The sequence below is a fragment of the Acinonyx jubatus genome, chromosome D1, assembly GCF_027475565.1.
Source record: "Acinonyx jubatus isolate Ajub_Pintada_27869175 chromosome D1, VMU_Ajub_asm_v1.0, whole genome shotgun sequence".
In the NCBI taxonomy this organism is placed as follows: Eukaryota; Metazoa; Chordata; class Mammalia; order Carnivora; family Felidae; genus Acinonyx; species Acinonyx jubatus.
In genome coordinates this window covers 73,570,108-73,594,118 of record NC_069390.1, presented here as the reverse complement: position 1 = coordinate 73,594,118, position 24,011 = coordinate 73,570,108, and the positions used below count along the sequence as shown (strand labels likewise).

At 36.4% G+C, this 24,011-nt stretch overlaps 1 protein-coding gene across 1 annotated transcript in view; it reads left to right on the top strand.

Moving 5' to 3' along the window:
• The first annotated feature begins 1,237 nt into the window (after positions 1 to 1,237).
• Positions 1,238 to 24,011, top strand: part of SLC36A4 (solute carrier family 36 member 4) — a 49,805-nt gene continuing 27,031 nt past the window's right edge. The window contains exons 1-6 of the mRNA XM_027040014.2: positions 1,238 to 1,531; positions 12,835 to 12,958; positions 14,367 to 14,457; positions 15,657 to 15,745; positions 16,787 to 16,882; positions 19,251 to 19,335. Coding sequence (XP_026895815.1) covers positions 1,480 to 1,531; positions 12,835 to 12,958; positions 14,367 to 14,457; positions 15,657 to 15,745; positions 16,787 to 16,882; positions 19,251 to 19,335 — 537 coding nt within the window. The 5' untranslated portion in view covers positions 1,238 to 1,479. The remainder of the gene's footprint in view (positions 1,532 to 12,834; positions 12,959 to 14,366; positions 14,458 to 15,656; positions 15,746 to 16,786; positions 16,883 to 19,250; positions 19,336 to 24,011) is intronic.

The window sequence follows — 24,011 nt, the reverse complement described above, 5'->3', positions numbered from 1 at the left end:
AAGTATTCTCATTACAATGGATGGTTTTCTGGGCAATCACCAGCCTGATGCCTATTTTCTCTCCCACTGATTTCTAACCTAGTGCTCCATCAATGCAGATGAGAGACTATTCCTCTAGCTATGACCTAGAATAGAATTCTTCTTTCTCTACCTTCCCATACATCTTTGTTACTTGTCAGGGACATTTCAAATCAAACCTTTCTTCGGGGTTTGCAGGTGTATGTGTGTGAGTGATTGGGGGTAGATATGTAGTAAAATAAATGGTTTTGGCAAACTGTCATTTTCACTAGTAAAACCTACAAAGGATGCAACAGGAGGAGAGATATAGATATTATGTAGCTGTGTACTTTTATAACCTCAGAATTTAAAATTTTTAACACCACCACCATGTAGTTATAACAGGGGCCCTAGAACCTAGACACCCCTCAGAAAAAGGCTTTCCTAAAAAGACCACACTGAAATGGAGAAGACCAAAAGTGTCTAGTGTCCTGAATTTAAAGAAAGATGAAGTGAAAGATAATGAAAGCGATTTCAAAATTAAAATATTTTCCTTTCAAACCAAAAGCTGGCTTCATCTATTGATTGATCAAATATTAATTGGTAGGCACCTGAGAGGTCAGCTTTGTATACTGGTGGAGAGCCCCAGCTCTGACTGCAGATAGAATTCCATCTTTGCCATTTATTAGTTTCCTGTCCTTGTACAAGTTACTTAGCTTTGTGGGCCTTAGTTCCCTCATCAGTAAAACGGATATAAACATTAGAATTATCTGACAGGATTGTCATCAGAATTATGAATAGTTCTTAAGAGTGTCTGACACATCAGTACAATTTTTCTTAACCTTAATTTTCTTTCAGCTGTGAGATTAACGCCAAATATTTTTGGAGGGCAATGAAAAATCCTTAAAGTGAAACTATTTGACTAAATTAAATCCTAAAATTGAGTGCATCCTGAATCTCTAAACAGGGGCATAGGAAGACGGATAACCAAAGAATAAGTCAGAACTCCCGCATGGAGAGGGGACAATCCCCTCCTACTCTGCATTCTCTCTGGTGCCTTACAGAATGCTGAAGCCTTGCAAATTAGATGGGCCCTTCAAATTTAAGTTCGTGGTCACCTTTTAAGTCCTCCAGGGAACTACAGGCCTGGGTCCCCGCCAGCTCTGAGCTCCCATGCCAGTGACCTCCAAACCGCCCCTAGTGTCCCGTTATACCGCCCTCTTCCGCCCGGTCTCCGCTCCCTCGCGTCCTCCACCGCCAGCGCCGCTCGCCCGCAGCGCCGGGCGAGCCCCGGGACGGCCCCTCGCGCGCCAGCACCGCGGCGGGCCGGGCAGCGTCACTGCGCATGCTCCCCGCCGCGCGGGTGGGGTCCTGGGGGCCGGGAGGCGGGCGCTGGGCGTGGGTCGCGCTCGGCCGGGAAGGCCTCCGCCTGTCTCCGGCCACGCAGCGGCGGGGGAGCGGCGTCCTGGAGACCCCCGAGAGATGGAAGCGGCGGCGCCGGCGGCGGCCGAGGCGGCGGGGCGCGAGGAGCTCGGTGGGTGCTGCGTGCCGGCGGGGGCGGAGGCCGCGTGCCCTCGGGATGCGCCCGGGCTCCGGGCCGGCGCTCGGCCTCGGCCGGGGAGGCGGGAGCTGGCGCCGGGCCGCGGCTGCCGCTCATCCGCACGCGCGTGGCCCTGGAGAGTCGCGGGTGGCTTTCCTGGAATGGTCGGGGGCTCTTGGGGTCATGGGTCTGGCACGGGTATGAATTGAAAACCCGGCAGAGCAAACCTCCGTGGAACGTGGGATGAGCTGAGGCTCGGGGAGGTGACTGACCCCGGGATGGCACCGGCGCAGGAACGGGTTGTCTGACCGGAGAGCTGGGCCGGCGAAAAGCCCGGCCTACCAAGGGCGTCAAATGGGCGTGCGTGTGTGGGTATATGTGTTTGTGTGTGTTTGTGTGTGTGTGTGTGTGTGCGTGTGCGTGCGTGTGTGTGCGCGCGCGCGTTGGGGGTGGGCTGCGTTGTGTAAACACGTCAATGGCAAGCGAGAGCCTGCGCGGTGACTCTCCGCGTTTCCCCCAGGGATGCTTTAAGGCTTTGCGATCGCAGCAGCCCCGTTCTGAGTCCTAGGTGAATCCTTAATTTACCGGGTGCCACCGAGGAGTGGCGAGCGCGCCGAGTTCACCTAACTGGACAGGAGAGACCTGTAGCCAGCTGGATTGCCAAAGTTTGTTTTCCTGTTTTCCTCTGGTCTCTTATCTCCTTGAAGACAGGGCAAGTACAACACTGTTTATGGTTTCCTGCTGTCACAAGGAAAACAAAAGCAAGGGTCGGGGTAGTCTTGTCATTGTTTCCTGTAGTTGTACGAATTATATTTAGGAATAGTTTTAATTCGATGCTGAATGATTATTTTTTTTTTTAAGTTGAGCTTTAAAGAAACACTTCATTATAGTAATTAATAGGTTGGTGTTCCTGTAATAATGGGCAGGGCACTTTGCAGGTGATTTCTTTCAAGTCCTAATAATGGTAGAAATAAACTTAGCATTTTATTGATTGTTTACTTTGTGTCAAGCCGTGTGCTAAGTGCTATACATACGCACTGTTTCCTTTAACCTTCAAGACAATTGGGTGAGGTAGATGCTATTATCCCCATTTTATAGGTACAGTAATTTTAAGTTAATTAAAGGCATAACCCAGATACAAACCCAGTTTGTCTGTTTTAAATTCACCAATAACGCCTTAGGATGTGGGGAAATAGGCATTCTCATGCATTGATGGTAAGAACAGTGTAATGTAATTATCGTTAAAAATGCACATATCCTTTGACCCAGCAATTTTACTTCTAGAAATATTTCCCAGAGAAGTAAGTCATGTAACAAATACTTATGTCAGGAAATGTTCACTACGTTATTTATAGTTGAGAAAATCTGGTAACTATCTAAATGTCCAATTAAAGGAAATTGGGTAAATTGTGATATAGCCATATACTGAATAGGCCATTAAAAGTAATATGGGGCGATGTTTGCCACATACATGTTTTAAATGTTTATTTATTTATTTTGAGAAAGAGAGGGTGTGTGTGCGCATGGAGGAGGGGCAGAGAGAGAGGAGAGAGAGAATCCCAAGCAAGCTCCGTACTCCCAGTGTGGACGTGGGGCTTGATCTCACTCTTCTTTTCTGAAATTCAGGAAAGAGATGGATATGTCCTTTCCAGAAGTATGGTTGTAGCTGTGGGCTTGGAGAGAAATGGTTACACTCTGGATATACTCGAAAGTATAAGCAGAATGATTTCCTAACAGATTAGATGAAGGTTGAGAGTGAAACAGGAAACAGGGATGACTCCAGGGATCTGAGTATTTGGAAGAATGAAATTGCCATCAACTCAGATGTTATGGTGGTTTTATAGAATGTCTCCAGATTCTTTGATGTTTGTCTCTTCAAGAGGAGGACTTAATTTCCTTCTCTTGGAGTGTGGATTGTATTTACTAACTTGCTTCCAATGGACAGATGATGGTGGAAGTGATAATATGTGACTTCCAAGCCAGGTCTGAAAAGGCATTGTGCCTTGCTCTCTCTTTCCTGGATCATTCACTTGGGGGGAAGCCAGCTGCCATGTTGTGAGGATACTCAAGCAGATGTTAAGTAGGTAGGCAATTAGATTTATGTCTAGACCTAGTGAGAGATCTGGTCTGGAGATATAAATTTGGAAGTCATCAGCATTTAGATGGTATTAAAAGCCATGGGACTGAAGGAGAACATACAGGAGTGACTGCATGTATTTGCACTCTAAAATGTTACGAGTGGTTGTTTCTGGCTAGTGAGGTAATTTTAATTTAAAAATATTGCTTATGTATATATTTTCTGATGTTCTACAATGACAAAATATTATTTTCTACAATGACCAGATTTTAAAAATTGGATGTCTATGTAAAAGGCACTGGTAGAGATGTTAAGACACAGATTTTCTTAAGGTATGTGAGTAGCCATTTGTACAGCTTAAGGTCTACACTTCATTTCATAGGCAGTGGACAACTCTGGAAGGTTTCTTGCTGTACATATTTTCACCACTTCAGAAATGAATAAGACAGTTACTATTCCCATATTGCATAGATAGTAGTTTATAGATTTAGAAGACCACATTATGTTATATTAAAAGAAGTTATTTCTATTTTTAGTTTGTCCATTGTCAAAATAAAAGTGATTTATTTTGCTATTATAAAAGAAATGCTAGTTTATTACTCTCTTCTTATTTCTTTTCTACATTTTCCAGAGGAAGACAGTAAAAAGCACTCATGATCCCATTGGCCATCTCTATCCTTAACTTATTCCCCATTTTTGGTATGTTTCCTTGCTTTCATTTTAAATTAACTTTTTAAAACATCATTGAATTCATACTGTGATTATCCAGCTTTTTCACACTCAGCATGATATACTTTTCCCTGTTTTACTCAGACTTCAAAACTATAATTTAATGTCAGTGTAATGCTTTATAAAGTGGAGGTCCTGTAGTTAATTTAGCAATTTCCTGATTGTTGCACATTTAGGTTGTTTCCAAATTTTCAACATAAATAATGTTTCATTCAACATCTTTGTGCAGAAATCCTTTTTTTCTATATACTGGCTTGTCAGAAGTGGAATTACTAGGTGAAAGGATAAACATTTTTAAGGTTTCAAGATATATTGGTAAATTAATGTGATTTTCTTTAATTCTGACTACAACTAGAAATTTAGGTCGATTTTTAGGTTAAGAAATTGAGGTTGAAACAATTGTCTGGGCAGTATAAAAGATACACAAGTACTGCCTAATTTAAGAATGTTCCGATTTTCTGCCCTATTCATGTATACATACGGTATGTTATGTATCGTGTATAATATTGAATGAAGCTGGTGTTTCTTATTCATATGGTTTTTCCATTTGTAAATAGAAATAACCGTGTTTAGGTAGTTTGCTATCCATTGCTTAATAGTGTTTTATTTTATAAGGCGTTGTTAACTCTTACCTAGAGTAATCACATAGCACTTTTTAGAACTGTCCAGTTCAGTGCTTGGCCAAAAATTACAGCAGGACATTGGCAAATAATAGTAAATTATAATATAAATTGTAATTTTGTAACTTTTAATTATGTTGTTTGAGTGTTCTGATTTACTCCATACCCTTCTAAACTTTGTTAAAGCATTTACCGTGACCGTGTTAGGTTTTTAAGTACTTGTTTCTTCTGCTAGTCTCTATTTCCTTCTGGCAAGCATGACACATTTTGCCTACACACAGTTTGCACCTCATAAATGCTCAAAATTATTAATTGTTGATAGTAAATTAATTAATAAATTTCTTGTCAGAAATTTACATTTAAAATCCTGTACAGCATGATTGCTTCTAATATATCATTATGTAGGAAGGGGAGGAACACTAGTGTTTACTGACTACCTCTGTGCCAAGAACTAGGTTCTGTGCTTCATAAATGTTACCTCATCTCATTATCATAAAACCCCTGTGAGGGAGAAGTTACTGCTCTCATTTTACAGATGGAAGGTAGGCCCACAGGAACCCTGGTTAAAGTATAAATCAGATCAGGTCACTCCCCTGCACCAAACTCTGTTGCTGTGTTGTCCAGTGTGATAATCTGTAGCCGTACGTATATTTGAAATGTTGTTTGTCAAATTAAAATATGATGTACGTGTAAAACACACACTGGATTTCCAAGACTTAGTATGAAAAATAAAATGTAAAGTATCTTGTTAGTAATTTTTTTGTTGATTACATTTTCAAATGATAGTATTTTGAATATATTGGCTTACATAAGATATATTATTAAAATTAATTTTGTCTGTTACAGTTTCCTTTTTCAAAAATGTGAATACTAGAACATTTAAATTATGTTTGTGGCTCATGTTATATTTCTGTTGTACAACGCTTCTTTAGGTGGCTTTCATGTCACTCACGATGGTCTGCAAGGCTGTGTACCATCTGTTACCTCTGTTACCTCTGATCTCGCTTACTCCCCCCTTGCTCTGTCTGCCCTCTCTGCTCACTCTGGCCTCCTTCTCCTGAACACACCAGGCTCTCTACATCCTCAGAGCCTTTGTCTTTGCTGTTTCCACTGCCTAATTGCTCTTCCCCCAGATAACCACATTGTTCACCGCCCCCTCCTCCTTCAGTTCTTCTTTAAAACCCTACTTTCTCAGTGAGGCCTAATTCGGCTGTCCTATCTAAAACCATAGACTGTCCCTCCCAATCCCTATTTTCCTTCTTAACATTTAACACTAGCATACTCTCTATTTTACTTATTTATTGTCTCTTTCCTTCACTAGAATTTGAGCTCCATGAGGGCAAGAATTTTTGTTAGTTTTAGTAATTGCTTAATTCCCAGCATCTAATAATACTGACACATATTGGGTGTTAATATTTGTGAAACTGAATTAAAAAGGATTGCAACCTCTTTTATGAGCACATTCAGTCAGAAGGCATTTTAATGTGTTCTTTAGATTCAGTAACTATCTTGTATCTTTCAAACTTCATACAAACAAATCATGATTCAAAATCATGATAATGTAATCGGCCCTAAAACCTGACTGCTTCACCTACTCTTAGTTTACTTAGTTTAACAAATACATATTTCTTACTATGTAATGTTACCTAAATAATACAGGCTAAAACTGCAGAGAAGGTCTTAGGGAGTTATATTTTTAAGTGTAGCTTTTAAAAATACGTTTAAGCATATGGTTATTTAACTAATAATGTGTCATATTGCCTTAATGGTAGATGAGAAACAATTTAGAAACGTGTACTTCTTAAATTGCTAACACTGTTAAGAATAATTTTATCTCAAATAGTTTCAGATTTTAAAAAATAGCTCTTCTTAATCTCACTGTTATTTGAGAAGCTTCCTGAGATAATTAAATTTTTATTAAGGTTTTAAAGGTGAGGGTTCAGACAAATGGATTTAAAGCAAAGAAATATATATGAAAAGTTATTTTCACAGTAACTCATATTTAATGTTTCCTAGACCACATAAAATTGAGAAATAATGAATTTAAGAATGAGGGAAAAGTTTAAACTACAAGGCATTACAGTGTTAAACAAAATTAAATAAGACAGTTGCTATGCAGTATAAATTCGTTAAGACTAATTGTGAGCCCAACTTTTAGTTGGGAATTTGACTGTACATTGTAATCCTATTTTAAAAACTTGATTCTGTGAATGATAGAACTAGTAGATACTTATAGATTATATTAACAACTCTAGATATTCAGGTTTAACTAAAAGATACTAAAAAGTGATCTGATGATGCCATTAAAAGTAAACTTACAAGTTGTGAGAAAACTTTTTTTTTCTGACTTTACATTGCTGCTATGATCTCTTGGGAGGTATGCTTCAAATAATAGATTGTTCAGTGTTTGAAATGTTGGCAGTGATAAGTGTCTTTATAGAGAACTTAAATAGTGTACTTAGTAATGCATAAAATGTATAGTACATCCTGTGGCAGAAAGAAATTAGTTCAAATAATGACAATTTGAATAGCTGAATGAATAAAAATGCAAATGAACTTAAGAGTCAGCAAGAGCAATGGAGTAAATTTTGGAATGAAAATATTAACACATTTCTGTTTAAAGATAATGCAATGAATAATGATGATTGTTGTCAATTAAATTCATATATTGAAGTCCTAACCCTTTAGTACCACAGAATGTGACCTTACTTGGCAGTAGGATCATTGTAAATGTAATTAGTTAAGATAAAGGCCACACTGGAGTAGGGTGGTCCACTAATCCAGTATGACTTGTATCCTTGTAATAAGGGGAAATTAGGACACAGACATGCATACAGGAAAAATACCCTATGAACTTGAAGATAGCCATCTATAAGCCAAGGAGAACAGCCTGGAACAGATCCCTCTCTCCTAGCCCTCAGTAGGAACCAGCCATGCCACCACCTTGATTTCGGACTTCTAGCCTCCAGAATTGATAATAAATTTCTGTTTTTTTAAGCCACCCACTGTGTAGTACCTTGTTATAGCAGCCCTAACAAACTAATACCGTGGTTTTACAAGATAAAGTGTTAATTTACTTTGTATAGAGTATAACAGAAAAGATATAGGATCTGTTCAAACAAAAGATGAACATAGTTTATAATATTAATAGATATCAGAGTAAAGTGATGTGGTAGGTATCCCAGCATTAGCTTTCTAATACTGAGAAACACTTAATTTACTTAAATTTTCACTGTGCATAGGTTTAAGCTGAGCCACTTTTGATACTGAAGAACAAGAAACTAGGAAATCCTGCAAAATAGTCTATGGAGAATGTCCTGAAGATTGAAGGGTTAGAAAAACTACCCAAAGGCAAAGTTAGGGTATTCCTATTATAGAAAATCCTCATTAATTTAGATTCCATGCATTTAGAATGTTTACTAATTCATTGATTTTATTTTACACATACTAGTAACATTATTAGAAGAGGAATATTTAAATTACTGAAGAGTAGGCTATTTTCAAGCACTTTCCAATATCTTTTTTTTAATTATGTTATATAAACATTTACCATGAGATCTGTCCTCTTAACAGATTTTTAAGTGTACAGTATAGTATTGTAATCCATAGGCACAATGTTGCATGTCAGGTCTCTAGAACTTACTTACCTTGCATAACTGAAATTTCATACATGTTGGTTAGCAACTCCCTGTTTTCCCCTCCACACTGGCTGGCAACTACCACTCTAGTCTTTGTTTCTATGAGTTCGATTCCATAAATAGGTGGAATTGAGTGGTATTTGAACTGTGACTAGCCTATTTCATTTAGCATAATGTCTTCAAGGTTCATCCATGTTTTGCATATTAAAGAGTTTCTTTTTTAAGGCTAAATAATATTCCATTGTGTGTATATATCCTATTTTCTTTATCCATTTCTCTGTCAGTGCATGTTGTTTCCACATGCTGGCTGTTGTGAGTAGCACTAACCTGAGCACGGGAGTATTAACATCTCTTCAAGCTCCTGATTTCAGTGCTTATGGGTAAATTCTCAGAAGTGGGACTGAGTCATATGGTACTTCCGTTTTTAATTTTTTGAGGAATCTCTGTACTGTTTTCCTTCACAACTATAACATTTTGCATTCGTACCAACTGTGTAGAAGGGTTCCAGTTTTGCCACATCCTCACCAATATTTGTCGCCTTTTTTTTTTTTAAGTTTATTTTGAGAGAGAGAATGAGCATGAGCAGGGACGGCGGAGGGGGAGAGAGAGAGAGAGAGAGAGAGAAAGAGAAAGAGAGAGGAAGAGAATCCCAGTCAGGCTCCATGCTGTCAGCACAGAGCCCGATGTGGAGGTCAGTCCAATGAAACATGATATCATGACTTGAGCTGAAATCAAGAGTTGGACGCTTAACCTACTAAGCCATCCCGGTGCCCCACCTTTTTATTTGTTTTTATAATGACCACCCTAATAGGTGTAAAGTGACATTCATTGTGGTTTTAATTTTCATTTTTCTGATGATTAGTGACATTGAACATCTTTTCATGAATCCATTGGCCATTTGTGTATCATCTTTGTTCAGATCTTTAGCCAATTTACTAATCTGATCACTACGTTTTTTGCTCTTGAGTTGTAGGAGTTTCTTATATATTGTGGAAATTAGCCTTTATCAAATATATAGTTTGCAAAGTTGGCAAATATTCTTTCCCATTCTGTAGGTTGGCTTTTCACTATGTTGATTGTTTCTTTCCTTGTATAGAATCTTTTTAGTTTGATGTAGGCCCTCTTGCCTATTTTTGCTTTTGTTGCCTGTGCTTCTGGTGTCATACCCATGAAATCATTGCCAAAACCAATGTCTGAGGCTTTTTCAAGTATTTAAGTCTTTAATATATTTTATATTGATTTTTGTGTATGGATTGAGATAAAGATCCACTTTCCTTCTTGTGCATGTGCATAAAGATCCACTTTCCTTCTTGTGCATGTGGATATTCAGTTTTCCCACGGCTATTTGTTGAAGAGATTTTCCCCATTGTGTATTCCTGGCACCATTGCCAAAGATCAGTTGACCATATATACATAGATTTATTTCTGGGTTCTCCATTTAGTTTCAGTGGTCTATAAGCCTAGCTTTATGCCAATATCATACTATTTTCATTACAAAAAAATCCCCAATACCCAAAACTATCTTGAAAAAGAAGAACAAAGTGATCATACTTCCTGATTTCAAAATGTATTACAAAAATATATATTACAAAGCTAACGCACCTTCCAGTATCTTAAAGTATAACTTTACTCTTACGAAAAACTGTTGTAATGAGTTCCATTTGGTACTGGGATAATGAAGGCTGCCTAAATCCTAATCTCTCTACATGTCCTCCCTTAAAAACCTGTTAATTCAAAAAGGAGCACACATAAACCATTCATGAAGTTACTCTTTTAGCATTAGTAGGAGACCAAGATACCACAAACCTCAAATTTTCTATAAGCAGAAAAATAAACAGCAAAATTCAGAGTACCTGTTGCTGCTGCAAGCATTGAAAGTGGGGAGGGTTCTTTAGAATCTCTGGAAAAGAGGAGAGGGGATTAGGAGGTCTAGAAGTATAGTAACCTTGGCAAAACATTGCTTCTGGAGGAGAAGGAGATAAGGAGCAATCCAGATGTCCCTCTGATACCTGGAGGTGAAAAAAAAGAAGGAAGTAAGGGGCAGGGGGGCAGGTAGGGGACTGAATATCCTGCAGAAATGAAAGAGAACCAGAAAGATACCAGTTGCTCCCTATAACCCCAGTCAGTGAACATCATCCATTACATAAACTGAACTTCATCCTGCTAACAGAAGGCACTACTTTCAAATTAGGATCCCTGTCCATGAAATGCCTAGCAGTAGGAAAAATCATAAATAAATAATAGAGTACAAGGTGTCCAAGGGAGAACATATTGAAATGAAAATTTAATAGAGTCATTGAATTTCAAAGAAGAATTTAAATGAGTTAAAGACATCAAAATGATCAAAGAAGAAGTGGTTGAAATGGAAGACAGGCAAAGGAGATTTGACATATAATTGGAATCTCTAAAGAAGAAAAACAAAATATTTGAACTAAACAGATATTAATCCAAGAAAAATGTCCAGAAATAAGAAAGCCAAAATCTACATAATCAAAAAAGCCCACTGTGTCCCTGGGAAAATTGACTCAAAATGCTTAAACTGAAGACATATCATAGTAAAACCATTAGATCTTAAAGGCAAAAATTCCTCAGGACCTCAAGCAAAAGGGGCAAAGTATGTAATGGCTCGGAAAATTAGTTTGTCATCAGACTTCTCTAGAGTAGCCTATAAAGCAAGGCAAGAGTGGAGCAGCATTTTCAAGAAACTCAAAGATATAAAGTGTAAGCCAGAGGTGTTCTGTCAAGCTGTCCTTCATAGCAAGGCTGTGGAACAGCAGTTTAAAGCATGCTAGAACTTAGGAAATACTGTATCCAGGAGCTCTTCCTAGAGAATGTAGTAGAGCAGTGGTTCTCAAAGTGTGGTTCCCAGACCAGAAACTTCAGAATCACCTGGGAACTTAGAAATGCATATTCTCAGACCCACCCCAGGCCTGCTGAATCAGAAGCTTTGGGGTGAGGTACATCAATTTGTGTTTTCTCAAATCTTACGGGTCATTGTGATACACAGTCCACAAAAGAATGAACTTCTTCCAGCCAAGGAATGATTGAGAACATTTTGGCAGAGGACGGACAGCAAGCATTTAATATTACCAATTGTATATATAAGTCTTTAAAGTATTGCACCAATATTAAACTGAGTTTAATAACTGTAATGTGAATATTCAAGAACATCTTCTTGTTCCTAGAGAATACATGCTAACTTTAGGGTAAGGGGCTTTGATATATGTAACCTGCTCTCAGATAGTTCATAAAAAGTGATAAACATTTGAGCAACAAAAGGCAAACATGGCAAAATGTTAAAAATTGGTAAATCTGGAAAGGATACATAGGAGGGTTTTTTTTTTTTTGGTACCATTCTTGCAAATTTAATGTAAGTTTTAAATTATTCCAAAATAAAAAAACTTAAAAAAATTATATGACCGTCATTCCTAACTAAATTATTTATGTTACCCCAGTTCTCTGTTTCATAGGTTTATTGTGTTTATTTGAAGGGAGCAACTTTTCATTTCTTTTAAATATCCTATACTTCAGGGGCATCTGGGTGGCTCAAAGTGTCTGACTCTTGATTTCAGCTCAGGTCATAATCTCATGGTCTGTGAGTTCCAGCCCTGCGTCAGGCTCTGCGCTGACAGCACATGGAGCCTGCTTGGAATTCTCCCTCTCTCTCTCCCTCTCCCGCCTCTCCTGTGTGTGCATGTACATGCTCTCTTTCCCTCTCTCTCAGAATAAATAAATAAACTTTATTTAAAAAATCTTGTTCTAGAGTTGTCATCCTCAGTCATGCTAAAAACTGTTAGATATAAGAGTACATTTTGATACTAAATTTTAAAAATTGGAATGGCTTTATAACTCAAAGTATTTAAAAATGTGATGGCTATTTATGATACAGTATGATTTGAAGACAAGAGACACAAAATCATTTGATTACATTTTTTTTTCATCTCATAGTTCTGGGATCATTTGCTATAAACCTCATGTGGACAAAGCAGAAAAAGTTTTGCATTGAATACTTAAGCTTTTCACTCTGCACTGCTTAGTCCAAACAATAGCCAGCAAATAAGTCCAGTTGTTTTTTAAATATACTAAAACTCAAAAGTATTTATGTGAATTAACTCAGAGTGGAAATAGTAAGGATGAGTACAAGCGGTATGTCCGTGTTTTAAAAATTCATTTATTACCACTTTAACTCAGTTTTTAAAATCATAGTGAAGCACTTTGCTTTTCTTTTTAAAGATATGGATGTAATGAGGCCCTTAATAAATGAGCAGAATTTTGATGGGACATCAGATGAAGAGCACGAGCAAGAGCTGCTGCCTGTTCAGAAGCATTACCAGCTTGATGATCAAGAGGGTATTTCGTAAGTATTACGGGTTATATGTGTCCTTTTCTTTTCATTCAGTGTCTATTTTGTAATCTATAGGTAAAGCACTTTTCTAGATACTACAGAAAACACACGGATGAGTCAGATATTGTCCCCACCCTCAAGGTGTTTATAGTCTGTTTGGGGAAGAAGAAATAACATCTAAAATACGGAGCCATGTGTGGGAATTGCTGCAATTGATATGTATTGCCGCATTACTTATTTTTTTATTTTCATTTTTTTTTAACGTTTATTTATTTTTGAGACAGAGGCAGAGCATGAACGGGGGAGGGGCAGAGAGAGAGGGAGACACAGAATCGGAAGCAGGCTCCAGGCTCTGAGCCATCAGCCCAGAGCCCGACGCGGGGCTCGAACTCACGGACTGGACCGTGAGATCGTGACCTGAGCTGAAGTCGGACGCTTAACCTACTGAGCCACCCATGCGCCCCTGCCGCAATACTTATTAAATGCTATGCATCCTGCAAGAAGGGAGATCTGATTGAAAGGAATAGAAATTTTAAGAGCAGTGGCTTCTGAAATAGTTAGGAGTTACGAATTAGGCGGTGAGGGGTAGTAAACACTTTTTTTATGCTGAGTTAATGGTGTGAAACAAAGTGGTGGTAAGAAAGCAGTGGAACCTTTTAGAACCCTTTTTTGTTATTTTGTCATCATTAATAGATTTGAGTAAGTTCTTACAGCAATAGTAATTTAACTGTTAAGCAAAGTTACATTTTAAGTGATCATAAAAGAACAGTATGAACTAAAAAAAAATGAGGCAAGCATGTTTGTTTTACACGTTTGAAATTTGGGCTATTCTTCCTAGTTTATTTTTTCTTGGTCAAGAGACTTCCTTCAAATGCCTCCTGGAAACTTAGGTGAAATACCTTAGGGAGTACTCGGTGTCTAAATGTTAATTAGTATTTATCTTACCTGATGATACGCATAGTTTTAAAACTTGTGTGATTTTTCTTTTAATTAAGCCCCTGTTAGGTTGATAATCATAGATCACATATACCATGATGACAGTAGTCAGTGTCAATAAATTGCTTTGTATTATCAGCCTAGCCATACATAATCTTTGGTATTGTTCTGAATGTCATAGCAGCAAAGAATCTTAGGAGAAAATTACCTTTTCTGTATTTCTTTAATATGTACAAAAATATTTTTCACTCAAATATCTAATTTAATCTCCATAATAATTTTCCATGTTCTACTTTTAAATGGCAAAGATAGGACTTGAACCAAATATGATCTCTGGCCAATTCAACTTCTGGTTGAGTGGAGTGCTATTTGATTCTTTGCCTAGATTAATTTTCGGTTCCTTTCCAATGCTAAAACAATGATCATGTGATTTTTATTAGCTTTTTTCCTAACATGTTTAAATCTTACAACTTTTACTTTTCAGGTTTGTGCAAACTCTTATGCATCTTCTTAAAGGAAATATTGGAACTGGCCTTTTAGGGCTTCCACTGGCAATAAAAAACGCAGGCATAGTGGTAAGACTTCTCTTCGTGTCCTCTAGCTAAATTACAGTTATCAGTCTTGATTACAGCAAAAATTGCAGGCTAACTTCTGGCCTGTTCACACATAACCTGTTCAGGTGACAGTGAGTTTGTATTGATAATATTGGGTGAACAATAATAGTAACATTTAATAAAAAATGAGAATTAATTACTCTTTTAATCTCTGCTTAATTATTTATTTATAGCATGTGACAGAAAGATCCTAAAATAGTATTTGATTTTTCCAAGTATGGTTACATCTTATTATTCTTTTGGATTTTTCAGAGATTTAAGCAGTGTACTCATATCAAGAGATGTATTTATAGAGTAGCTTGTTTGTATTGGTGAAATTTTATAGTTTTTAAAATGGAGAATGAAATCTAGTTTTCAGATTTAAAGAGTTAACAGTTAAGAAAAGGAATAACAATATGTTTTGAAAACAAATATGCAAAGTATTATTATAACCAATTATTGTAATTGCAGAGACTCTCAGGAAGGAGAATTCACCTATGAAGTAATGCAATTATATTTAACCTTTTTTCAGAGTCTTAAACCCTTACCAGTTTTCTAAGAACAGTTTTAAGTGCCACCTTTCCCTGCAGTTGATGTTGTCCACCCTAATTTAGAGAGACATACAAATTTCTGATTATAAAAATAAGTTTTGACAATATTTTGTTGGGTTCTCAATAACCCAGGCATTACTTTGATTTTAGTAAACAAATACTTGTAATTTTTTATGTACCACTTTCTTAAATAATCTTTTTCTTGGCATACTTCCTCACACAAAGTAAGTGCTCAACAAGCACCATCCCAGATTGGCATAGTGCTTTCTGGTCATTCAGATAGTGATTCATAGTTGCATTTAATTATAATGGTGGGACAGATGGTCATAGACTTACCATCTGAGGTTAACTGTGATGTTGTATGCTATCCTAGCTTATTGCATAGCTATACTCTGTATTCATGGGTTTGGATAGGCAAGCTGATGAGATGAAGTCCTATGTCCTTGTTGTAAGTATTGCTGAAATTCTTTCAGTATCAAGTTTATGAATTTTCCTTTATGCAAATGACTAATTATTTTGCCCAACAAAATTTGTTTCCACAAAAGAGTAGTCCATTGGCTCATTGCTTATAAGGCAATTTAATTTCTGTTAAACTTAAATATTTAAACCTTATACATTTTCCCCCCACAGCTTGGACCAATCAGCCTCGTATTTATAGGAATTATTTCTGTTCACTGTATGCACATTTTGGTACGGTGCAGTCACTTTCTGTGTCAGAGGTAAATGTAAATTTGTTAAGTGTATTTTATTTATTTTAAAGCTATGTATTGATTTAAAACATTAGATAGTCTTAACTGTGCTTTACAACTAATAATTGAGTTTCTCTAACCTGTTATATAGACAAGTCTAAAATAATAAATATGTAAAAAGATATTTCCTGTGATTGAAATCTGGTCAGAATATATTTATTCCTCTTAAATGATAACCTTAGTAGTGAAATGGAATGATTTCTTTTCATATGAATAAAAAAAAAAATCAGGAAAGACCTGGAGGAAATGGAGGCCCCAGCACTACTTTTAGTTATAGAGTAATGGTCCTTAATTTGTTTGGATTTCATTTTAGGGTATAGTGCCTTTGGTGTTCTTTGCTGATACGTGGGTTGGTAAATAGTCAATAAAATAATATTCTTTTTCTTTATTTTTGTATCATGAAATGCTTCTACTGCACAGTGGACTTTTTTAAAAATAAATATTGCCTTTTCTAATAAACTAATATTCTGATTTTAACTCTTTTTGTTGTTGTTGTTAAATGTTCTTAAAACTTTGAGCAAGTCATTTATCGTCTTTAAATAATAATGATACTTGAAAAAAAGTGGGAAAGAGAACATAGGGAAATAATAGCTACCTCATGGGGCTAAGTATTAGATAAGATAGTTTATGTGTAATATGTTGTAAAGCCCTGTGCAGATGCATAAAATCATGCTCTTTTAAGAATGAATAATTTAGGCTTGAACAATGTAGTTGATGTTTTTAGGTAATTTAAATATTTAAATCAGTGAAGCACAAATATTTATGTCATATGACTTTTCCAAATTTATAAACTTTAACAGTAGATAAAAGCTAATATATTAGTAAAAAGACTTAAAATTTCATGAGACATATCTTAGGGTGTGCAGATCTTGAAATCTCAAAAGCTCCTCTGTTATTGTATACCCTTACGTTTATTATTTTCTATGTATTCGATGTTCTTTTCAAGGGTTGGATTTACGGACTAACTTAAAATTTGCCTTTTTCATGTGCATGTACGTCCTTAAATTGCAGGTTTAAAAAGTCAACATTGGGTTATAGTGACACTGTGAGTTTTGCTATGGAAGTAAGTCCTTGGAGTTGTCTTCAGAAGCAAGCAGCATGGGGACGGTAAGCACTTACTATGTTTCTAGTATCTGGTTATCAAAATCACATTACTTTTCAAGTGTTTTAAGTTGACAGGATATGTGAATAGAAGCGTGATAAAGCTGGGGGGATAAACATAATCTTTAGAGTTAGACAGGCTTGGGTTCAAATCTCAACTCTGCCATTTTTCAATTTTATGAACTGAGTCAAATGATTTATCATTTTGTTTTAGTTTTCACGTTATCAGATGAGTTTATGGTGATACTTACTTCATAGGATTATCATAGTATTTAAACATTTTTTTTTAATGTTTATTTATTTTTGAAGGAGAGAGACACAGAGTGTGAGCAGGGGAGGGGCAGAGAGAGAGGGAGACACAGAATCGGAAGCAGGCTCCAGGCTCTGAGCTGCCTGCACAGAGCCCAATGAGGGGCTCGAACCCACAGCCGTGAGATCATGACCTGAGCCGAAGTCAGATGCTTAGCTGACTGAGCCACCCAGGCGCCCCAGGATTATCATAGTATTTTAAATAAAATGATATTTATAAAGCATCTGGCTAACCTATGATATAGTCATGTTAATATTTTTTTTGAGGAAAGGAGAAAAAGCAAGAAAAATGTTGCAGTCTCATTATTTTAGATAAAATTGTGGTGTTTGGCTTTCATGCTCATAGAACATTTGAAGTGTGTATTTTAGCATAATCTTATTTTGCTTTCTTATCATTTAAATGTAACTTCATCATTGGTGGACATGGCTGATCAAAGCCAGCTGAAAACAGGACTGGAAAAATAGGCATAGGTAATCAACAAAATGCTGACAGTGGTACAAATGATATGTGCTGTGGAAATTAAAAGAAGGAAAAGAACAGTGGAGTGCTAGTAGAGTTCATGGTTAAATATGACCTTTCTGGGAATTTGCAGGAAGTTCGGTTTATTTATGAGCTTCTCAGAGTTCTTGATATGCCAAGTAGAAGAAGGAGGAAAGCAGACTAAAAGCCCTAGGATTTGCCCCAGAATCCTATCTTCTTCCTTCTTCTGCCCCAGAGTAGAGACAGCTTTGTCTATTTTTTCTGTCAAGAAGAATGACTTTCATGTAGATGCGGCTGGAATGATTGTTGGTAAGATGCTAAAATCCAAGGTGGATGAAAAGATCTTAAGGGAATACTTAAACATAATTAAACGTAATTCATCAGAAAGAAGAAACTTGAATTCATTTCAGGGTAGTAAGATTCTTTACAATAAGGAGATCCCTGAAGAACCATGAGAGCTATAGTTATGGCAAGAATGAAAATAAGCAAGGACCCATCCAATTTCAAATGAGAGAAGGAAGGTCTGTAGACTTGTAGACCAGATTGTTTGACAGCTTGACATTGATTGTCAAGCAAAGACTACAATGAATTAGTAGGTGAATGCTATTGTAGTTACTCATCATTCCCTGGACAAAATAGAGACGTATGGGCTGCATATTAATAATATGCAGGCAGATTTATAACTTGATTAAACTCAATACCCAAACTATGCAAATTTAACTGGTGGCATCCCTTTCTCATTTCTGTACACTATTTTATGTAGCTGGAATTCTCTCTCTCTCTCTCCCTCTCTCTCTCTCTCTCTCTCTCTCTCTCTTTTTAATGTTTGTTCATTTATTTTGAGAGAGATCATGAGTGGGAGAGGGAGAGGGACAGAGAGAATCCCAAGCACCTTGCACCCCTGTTAGTGCGGAGCCCGACGGAGAGCTCCATCTCATGAACCCTGAGATCATGACCTGAGCCGAAATCAAGAGTCAGATGCTTAACCGACTGAGCCACCCAGGTACCCCTGTAGCTGGAATTTTCTTAAGTTATCTCATTAAGAGATACTACTGGAGCTTACTCAGAGCTAAGCTACTGGATAAGTCTTTGGTTTATGATTTAGGGCCACACCCCCAGTCCTCTCCCATTTCATGTTCTTATTAGTGATTTGGATAGTGGAGAGCATGCTCACTCATAACATTTGCAAATGACATGAAGCCAAGAGAGCTGGGAAATACACTGGGTTAATCAGAAAAGGCTCAAGAAGTAGAGGAGATAGGCTTGATCTAAAAGATGAAATTTTTTCATGAAATCATTTTATAAGCATATACTCAGACTGTTGAATTTCAGAAATAAATGATAGGGAAATGTTGGCCTTTTAGCTGAATGGAACATCCTTTTGGTGAGTAATACTTCACTAGTTCACATACTGATAGCAAATGTGTGGTCTTTGAGGAAATAAATTTTATTTACTTATTTTATTTAAGGAAATGACAAGAATATAAGCTATGATAAAATGTTTTCAAATAGTTTAAAAAGAGAAAAATATATTAATATATCAGCAGCTCTTATTGATACTTACTTGTGGGTATCTCTTTTCAGGAGTGTGGTTGACTTTTTTCTGGTGATAACACAGCTGGGATTCTGTAGTGTTTATATTGTCTTCTTAGCTGAAAATGTAAAACAAGTAAGTATTTCTCTTCAGTTACGGAGATCAGTTTCTTCCCATTCCATAGTTTTGGCATCATATTTCCTTTGAGTAAACCATGGTGAATATGAAAATGTGTTGCTTTCATAAAGCATGTTCCTTTGTAAATTTTCCTTTAGTCTTCTTTTTTGTAAGTTGGATTTTCTGCTGCTGTTGTTGATTTTACTTTTCTTGCCATTGTATATCAGTAATGTTTGTTATGTCAGATCAGAACCGGACATAATTTGACTGATTCTTACATACTTGAAATTTAGGCCTCAAAAGCAGATACACAGATGTTTTGGAAGCATATTTTTAAATTGATTTTTTTATAAGTAAACATATGTGGTTTAGCCAGCAACCTAAAAAGTGAAGTTAAAAGAGGGCATTACTAAAATCCAGTAATTATTGCTATTGTCTAAAAAGATACCATGTCCAAAAATGTGTAGTGTTCTGTAATTCTCTCCATATTTTAAGGGTTCACTTTTAAAGGAAGTGGTTTGCAGTCTTGGTAGAGACTGTCAGTTTGAACAAACATGCAAAGCACTGAAATAAAAAAGCTCCCCTATCAAAACAGCGCCAAAATACATTTCTTTATGCACTTTCACTTGTAACTAGTACATTACACCCTGTTCTGCTTTAATCATTATTTTAATCAATAACATTTGTTAACTATCCATATGTGCATTGTACAATAGTAGACATCTTACATAGTAAGATACAGTACTTGTAGGTATTTTAATGCAAAATGATAAGAATATGTTTTCTAAAGAACCTATATGTAGATATATAAGTATATATTTGACTCACTTTTTCAAGTATAAAGTATGCTTCATTTTATATTTAGACCAGGAATGACAAATTTTCTGGAAAGGTCCAGATAATAAGTATTTCCAGTTTTGCAGGTCATATGGTCTTCTTGACTTAGCCATAGACAATAATGATAGTAACAAATATATATGGCAATATTCCAATAAAACTTTATTTCAAGAATTTAGGTGGTAGGCTGGATCTGGTATTTGGGCCATAATTTGCTAAAGCCCCTAGCTTAGATTTTTAATGTTGGAAAGGCTCACGGAGTCAACCCTTCCTTACAAATAGGAGAGTAGATGCTTTCGTTAGCATTACTCATTATAGACAGTGTGCTTTTGACTTACAAGTATTTAATTCCACAAGTTGCATATTCTTTTGACTACTAACTCAGTCAAGAGACTATCTGTTGTCAAGAACTGATAAGACATACCATCTTACCAGTCATTTATGTAGAATATGATGAAAAATGATCCTTTTCCAGGATTATACAACATGGTAGTCATGTATCTTTTCTATTATGTTCTAAGAGAGCCACCACAAACTTGATGTGAATTTAAGAATAATGCTAGCAATGCCTAATAATCTTATATTAATAAAGTATTGCATTTTTCATTTAGTTTTTCATTTAGTTTTTACCACTACTCTGTCATGTACAATGCTCATTTTTTGAATGTGTAAACTAAATCTCACAAAGCATGAGCAGTGTGCCCTAAGTCATGCAGATTAAACTGCGAACTAGGTCTATGACACACTGGTGCCACCCATTACATTAATTGTTCATCACTGGACAGGACCTTGTCTGATTTTAGTTGTGCGTGTGTGTGCATATGACATAGAGTATGTAAATGCATACAATAAATGTCTATAAGCTTAGGGTTGGTGACTTTCTCCTATGAAATATTATCAGTTGCTTCCAAAGTTGAATGGAAGAATTTAACTCATTTGCACATGTTCTAAGAAGACCAGGCAGAAAAAGTGACTCTCTGGGAGAAGAATGCCTGCTATAGATGGAACAGTGAAAGTCCTTTGAGTTATAAAAAGCAACATGGTAAAAGATACGCAGACTTGAGAAAAGTTGAAAGCAATGGTGAACACTTCACCTCAGCAGAGCAGACAGATGGTTATTGAAACAGTAGCATCAGAGATTTTCACTCTCTGCAGATCTGTTCTCTCACATTTTATAGCAGTCTCCAAGAGTAGACACACTGGTTGATTATATGTTACCAATTACTATTGTTAGAGTTAAAAACTGTAAGTTTATTACCACGTTAATCTACATAAAATCAAAGTTGCAATATTTTAGCAGATCAGAGAAGTAAGGGGTTAGTTGCCATACAGATGTGTGAACCTCCTACTCTGACTGCCACAGGACTTTTTTTTGGTCCCATTAAGTCATTGTGGACAATTGGCAGGAGAAAATGAATGGATAGTACCTCCGATGATTTAATCCGTCGTGGTTATTGTAGCTCCCCTCTGTTCCTACTCGAAGATACTCTAGAACATTTCAGGTAGATAAAATAGTGTTTTTGGGAATGAAGAGTGAGAAAGGGATATTAAGAGAAAAAAAGATATAGTGATACTTAAGACCGTGTATTTTAAAGACAGAATATCCACATTCAAATTGCTTGTCTCTCAGTTTTAAATCACACATTGGGCAAGATCTCCTTATCCCTGGTCAAGCCTCAGTTTCCTTATATGTAAAATGGGAATAATAACAAAATCTCCCATTGTTCCTCCTAAACTTATCATGAGGCTCAGGTGACAAAAGGTTTGTGAAAGCCTTTGCAAAATGTAAAGCAGTATACAAATATAGGGCGTTAAGGCTTTTTACTTTTGTATTTATTTTAACTTTGCTGAAGAACATAATCTACCTTTGGAATTTTAACCATTAAATTACTGAATCATTGAAAATTAATAAGTAGCAGATTTTAGTAAATTTAAGCTTTAAATGGAAACAACTGAATTTAGTAATTTTATTTTATAATATTTATTTCAGTGTTTTGCATTTTGGTAAACATGTGAGATCATAGGAAGTCCTATTAGATAGCCAATATCTGTCTCTAGAGGGCACCAAAGGACTCAAATGTTTACCTGAATCTTGCTCTGGGTATGTATCTACACTTTATTTTATTTTTTAATCCTGATGATTTTTATAATCATTTTTCTGGCAAAGAATACTAAATTATTCTGAGATATTTGTGGTAGAATTAATTTCATGTTCCCAACCATCTCACCATTCAAACAACCCTTTTTAAAATTGGTTATATAACTGATTTTCTCTTGCCAGGTATCCTTGTTAGAGCTTAATGTTGATCATTATCTAATCTGATTATGGGTGGTACTTCTTTGATACAGAAGCATTTGGCTATAAATAATTTTGTTACTGGGAAAACGAGTCAACAAATAAAATATGTTTTTAAAAGCCAAGCAATGTGAATTACCAATTTTGCTTCTAATTTCAGATTCTCAAATAGAAAGTTTTGGGGGCGCCTGGGTGGCTCAGTTGATTGAGCGACTGACTTTGGGTCAGGTCATGGTCTCATGGTCTGTGGATTTGAGGCCCGCATCACGTTCTGTGCTGACAGCTCAGAGCCTAGAGCCTGTTGGGTTCTGTGTCTCCCTCTCTCTCTGCTCCTCCCCTGCTTGCGCGCTCTCTCTCTCTCTCTCTGTCTCTCTCAAAAAAAAAAAAAAAAAAAAAAATTAAAATACAAAGTTTTGATGGCCAATTACAAGATAAATGTGTGAGGTATGCATTTCTTAAATGGTTCATGGTATAACCTGAGAGTTTGTTAGTCCAGTACGAGTTACAAATTGCCTATCTAACTTAAAACTAGTAAATACATTGCCTGCAGTTTAAGGTGATGTGTACATTTGTAGTGATACTAAACATTGTTTATCACAAATTAGAAGTATAGAATTATACTTCTATATAATTTTGTTTCTATGTAGTATATAGGAAACAGTTGAATTGTTAATCATATTATAATTTTGTTCTAAACTTCTGACTTATGGGCCCCTTAATACTTATTATATTTAGAGAGAGAGATGTCAAAGTAGAGGGCAGGTGGCTAGTTGAGCAAGGGGCCTCCCCTTTCCAAATTGCAGTATTTTGGTCCAGTTAACATGCAGCGGTCATAAGCTAAATTCTAGTGTCTCCCGCCAGGTTTGGATCCTAGAACTACCACTTACTGGCTTGATATTATGTAAGGTTTTTTTTAAGGCCCTTCTTTAAACCTCAGTTTCCTCAACTATAAGTTGACATTAATACTACTACCCATCTCAGACAGTTGTTTTGAGGATTAGATGAGATGTTGTATATATTTAGTTCAGTACTCAAAAAATGTTCCCTATTATTATTATAGGATCTTGTTCTTAAGAATTTAAGTATCTAGAGACTTGATAATGTCATTGTGTTCAAAGGAGGGTGTAGAGTGTTTGTGGGCAAATAGATTTTCCCTAGCATTTAAATTATAATATTATATACCTCTGCTGTGAGTTTGTAAGAGTGTTTGTAGAGTCCTGTATAATTTCATTTTTGTTTTAGCAAGTTGGATTATGTGATTAATTGAATGAGACAAGTTTTAATATGTGGAACCTACAAATTACTGTAACTCTTGAACACTGAATGTTGGTATATAGAAGTGGCTGAATTAATTTGAAGGTAAAGTTGATTTATTGAAGTTTTTTGCTCTAGCAAAAATTTATCTACATCTAGCACATGGCCATGCATGTATTGATAGTGATGATTATTTATTTATTTAAAAGATTTTATTTTTAAGTAATCTCTATACCCAACATGGAACCTGAACTCAACCCCAAGATCAAGAGTCACATGCTCTAACTGCCTGAGCCAGCCAGGCACC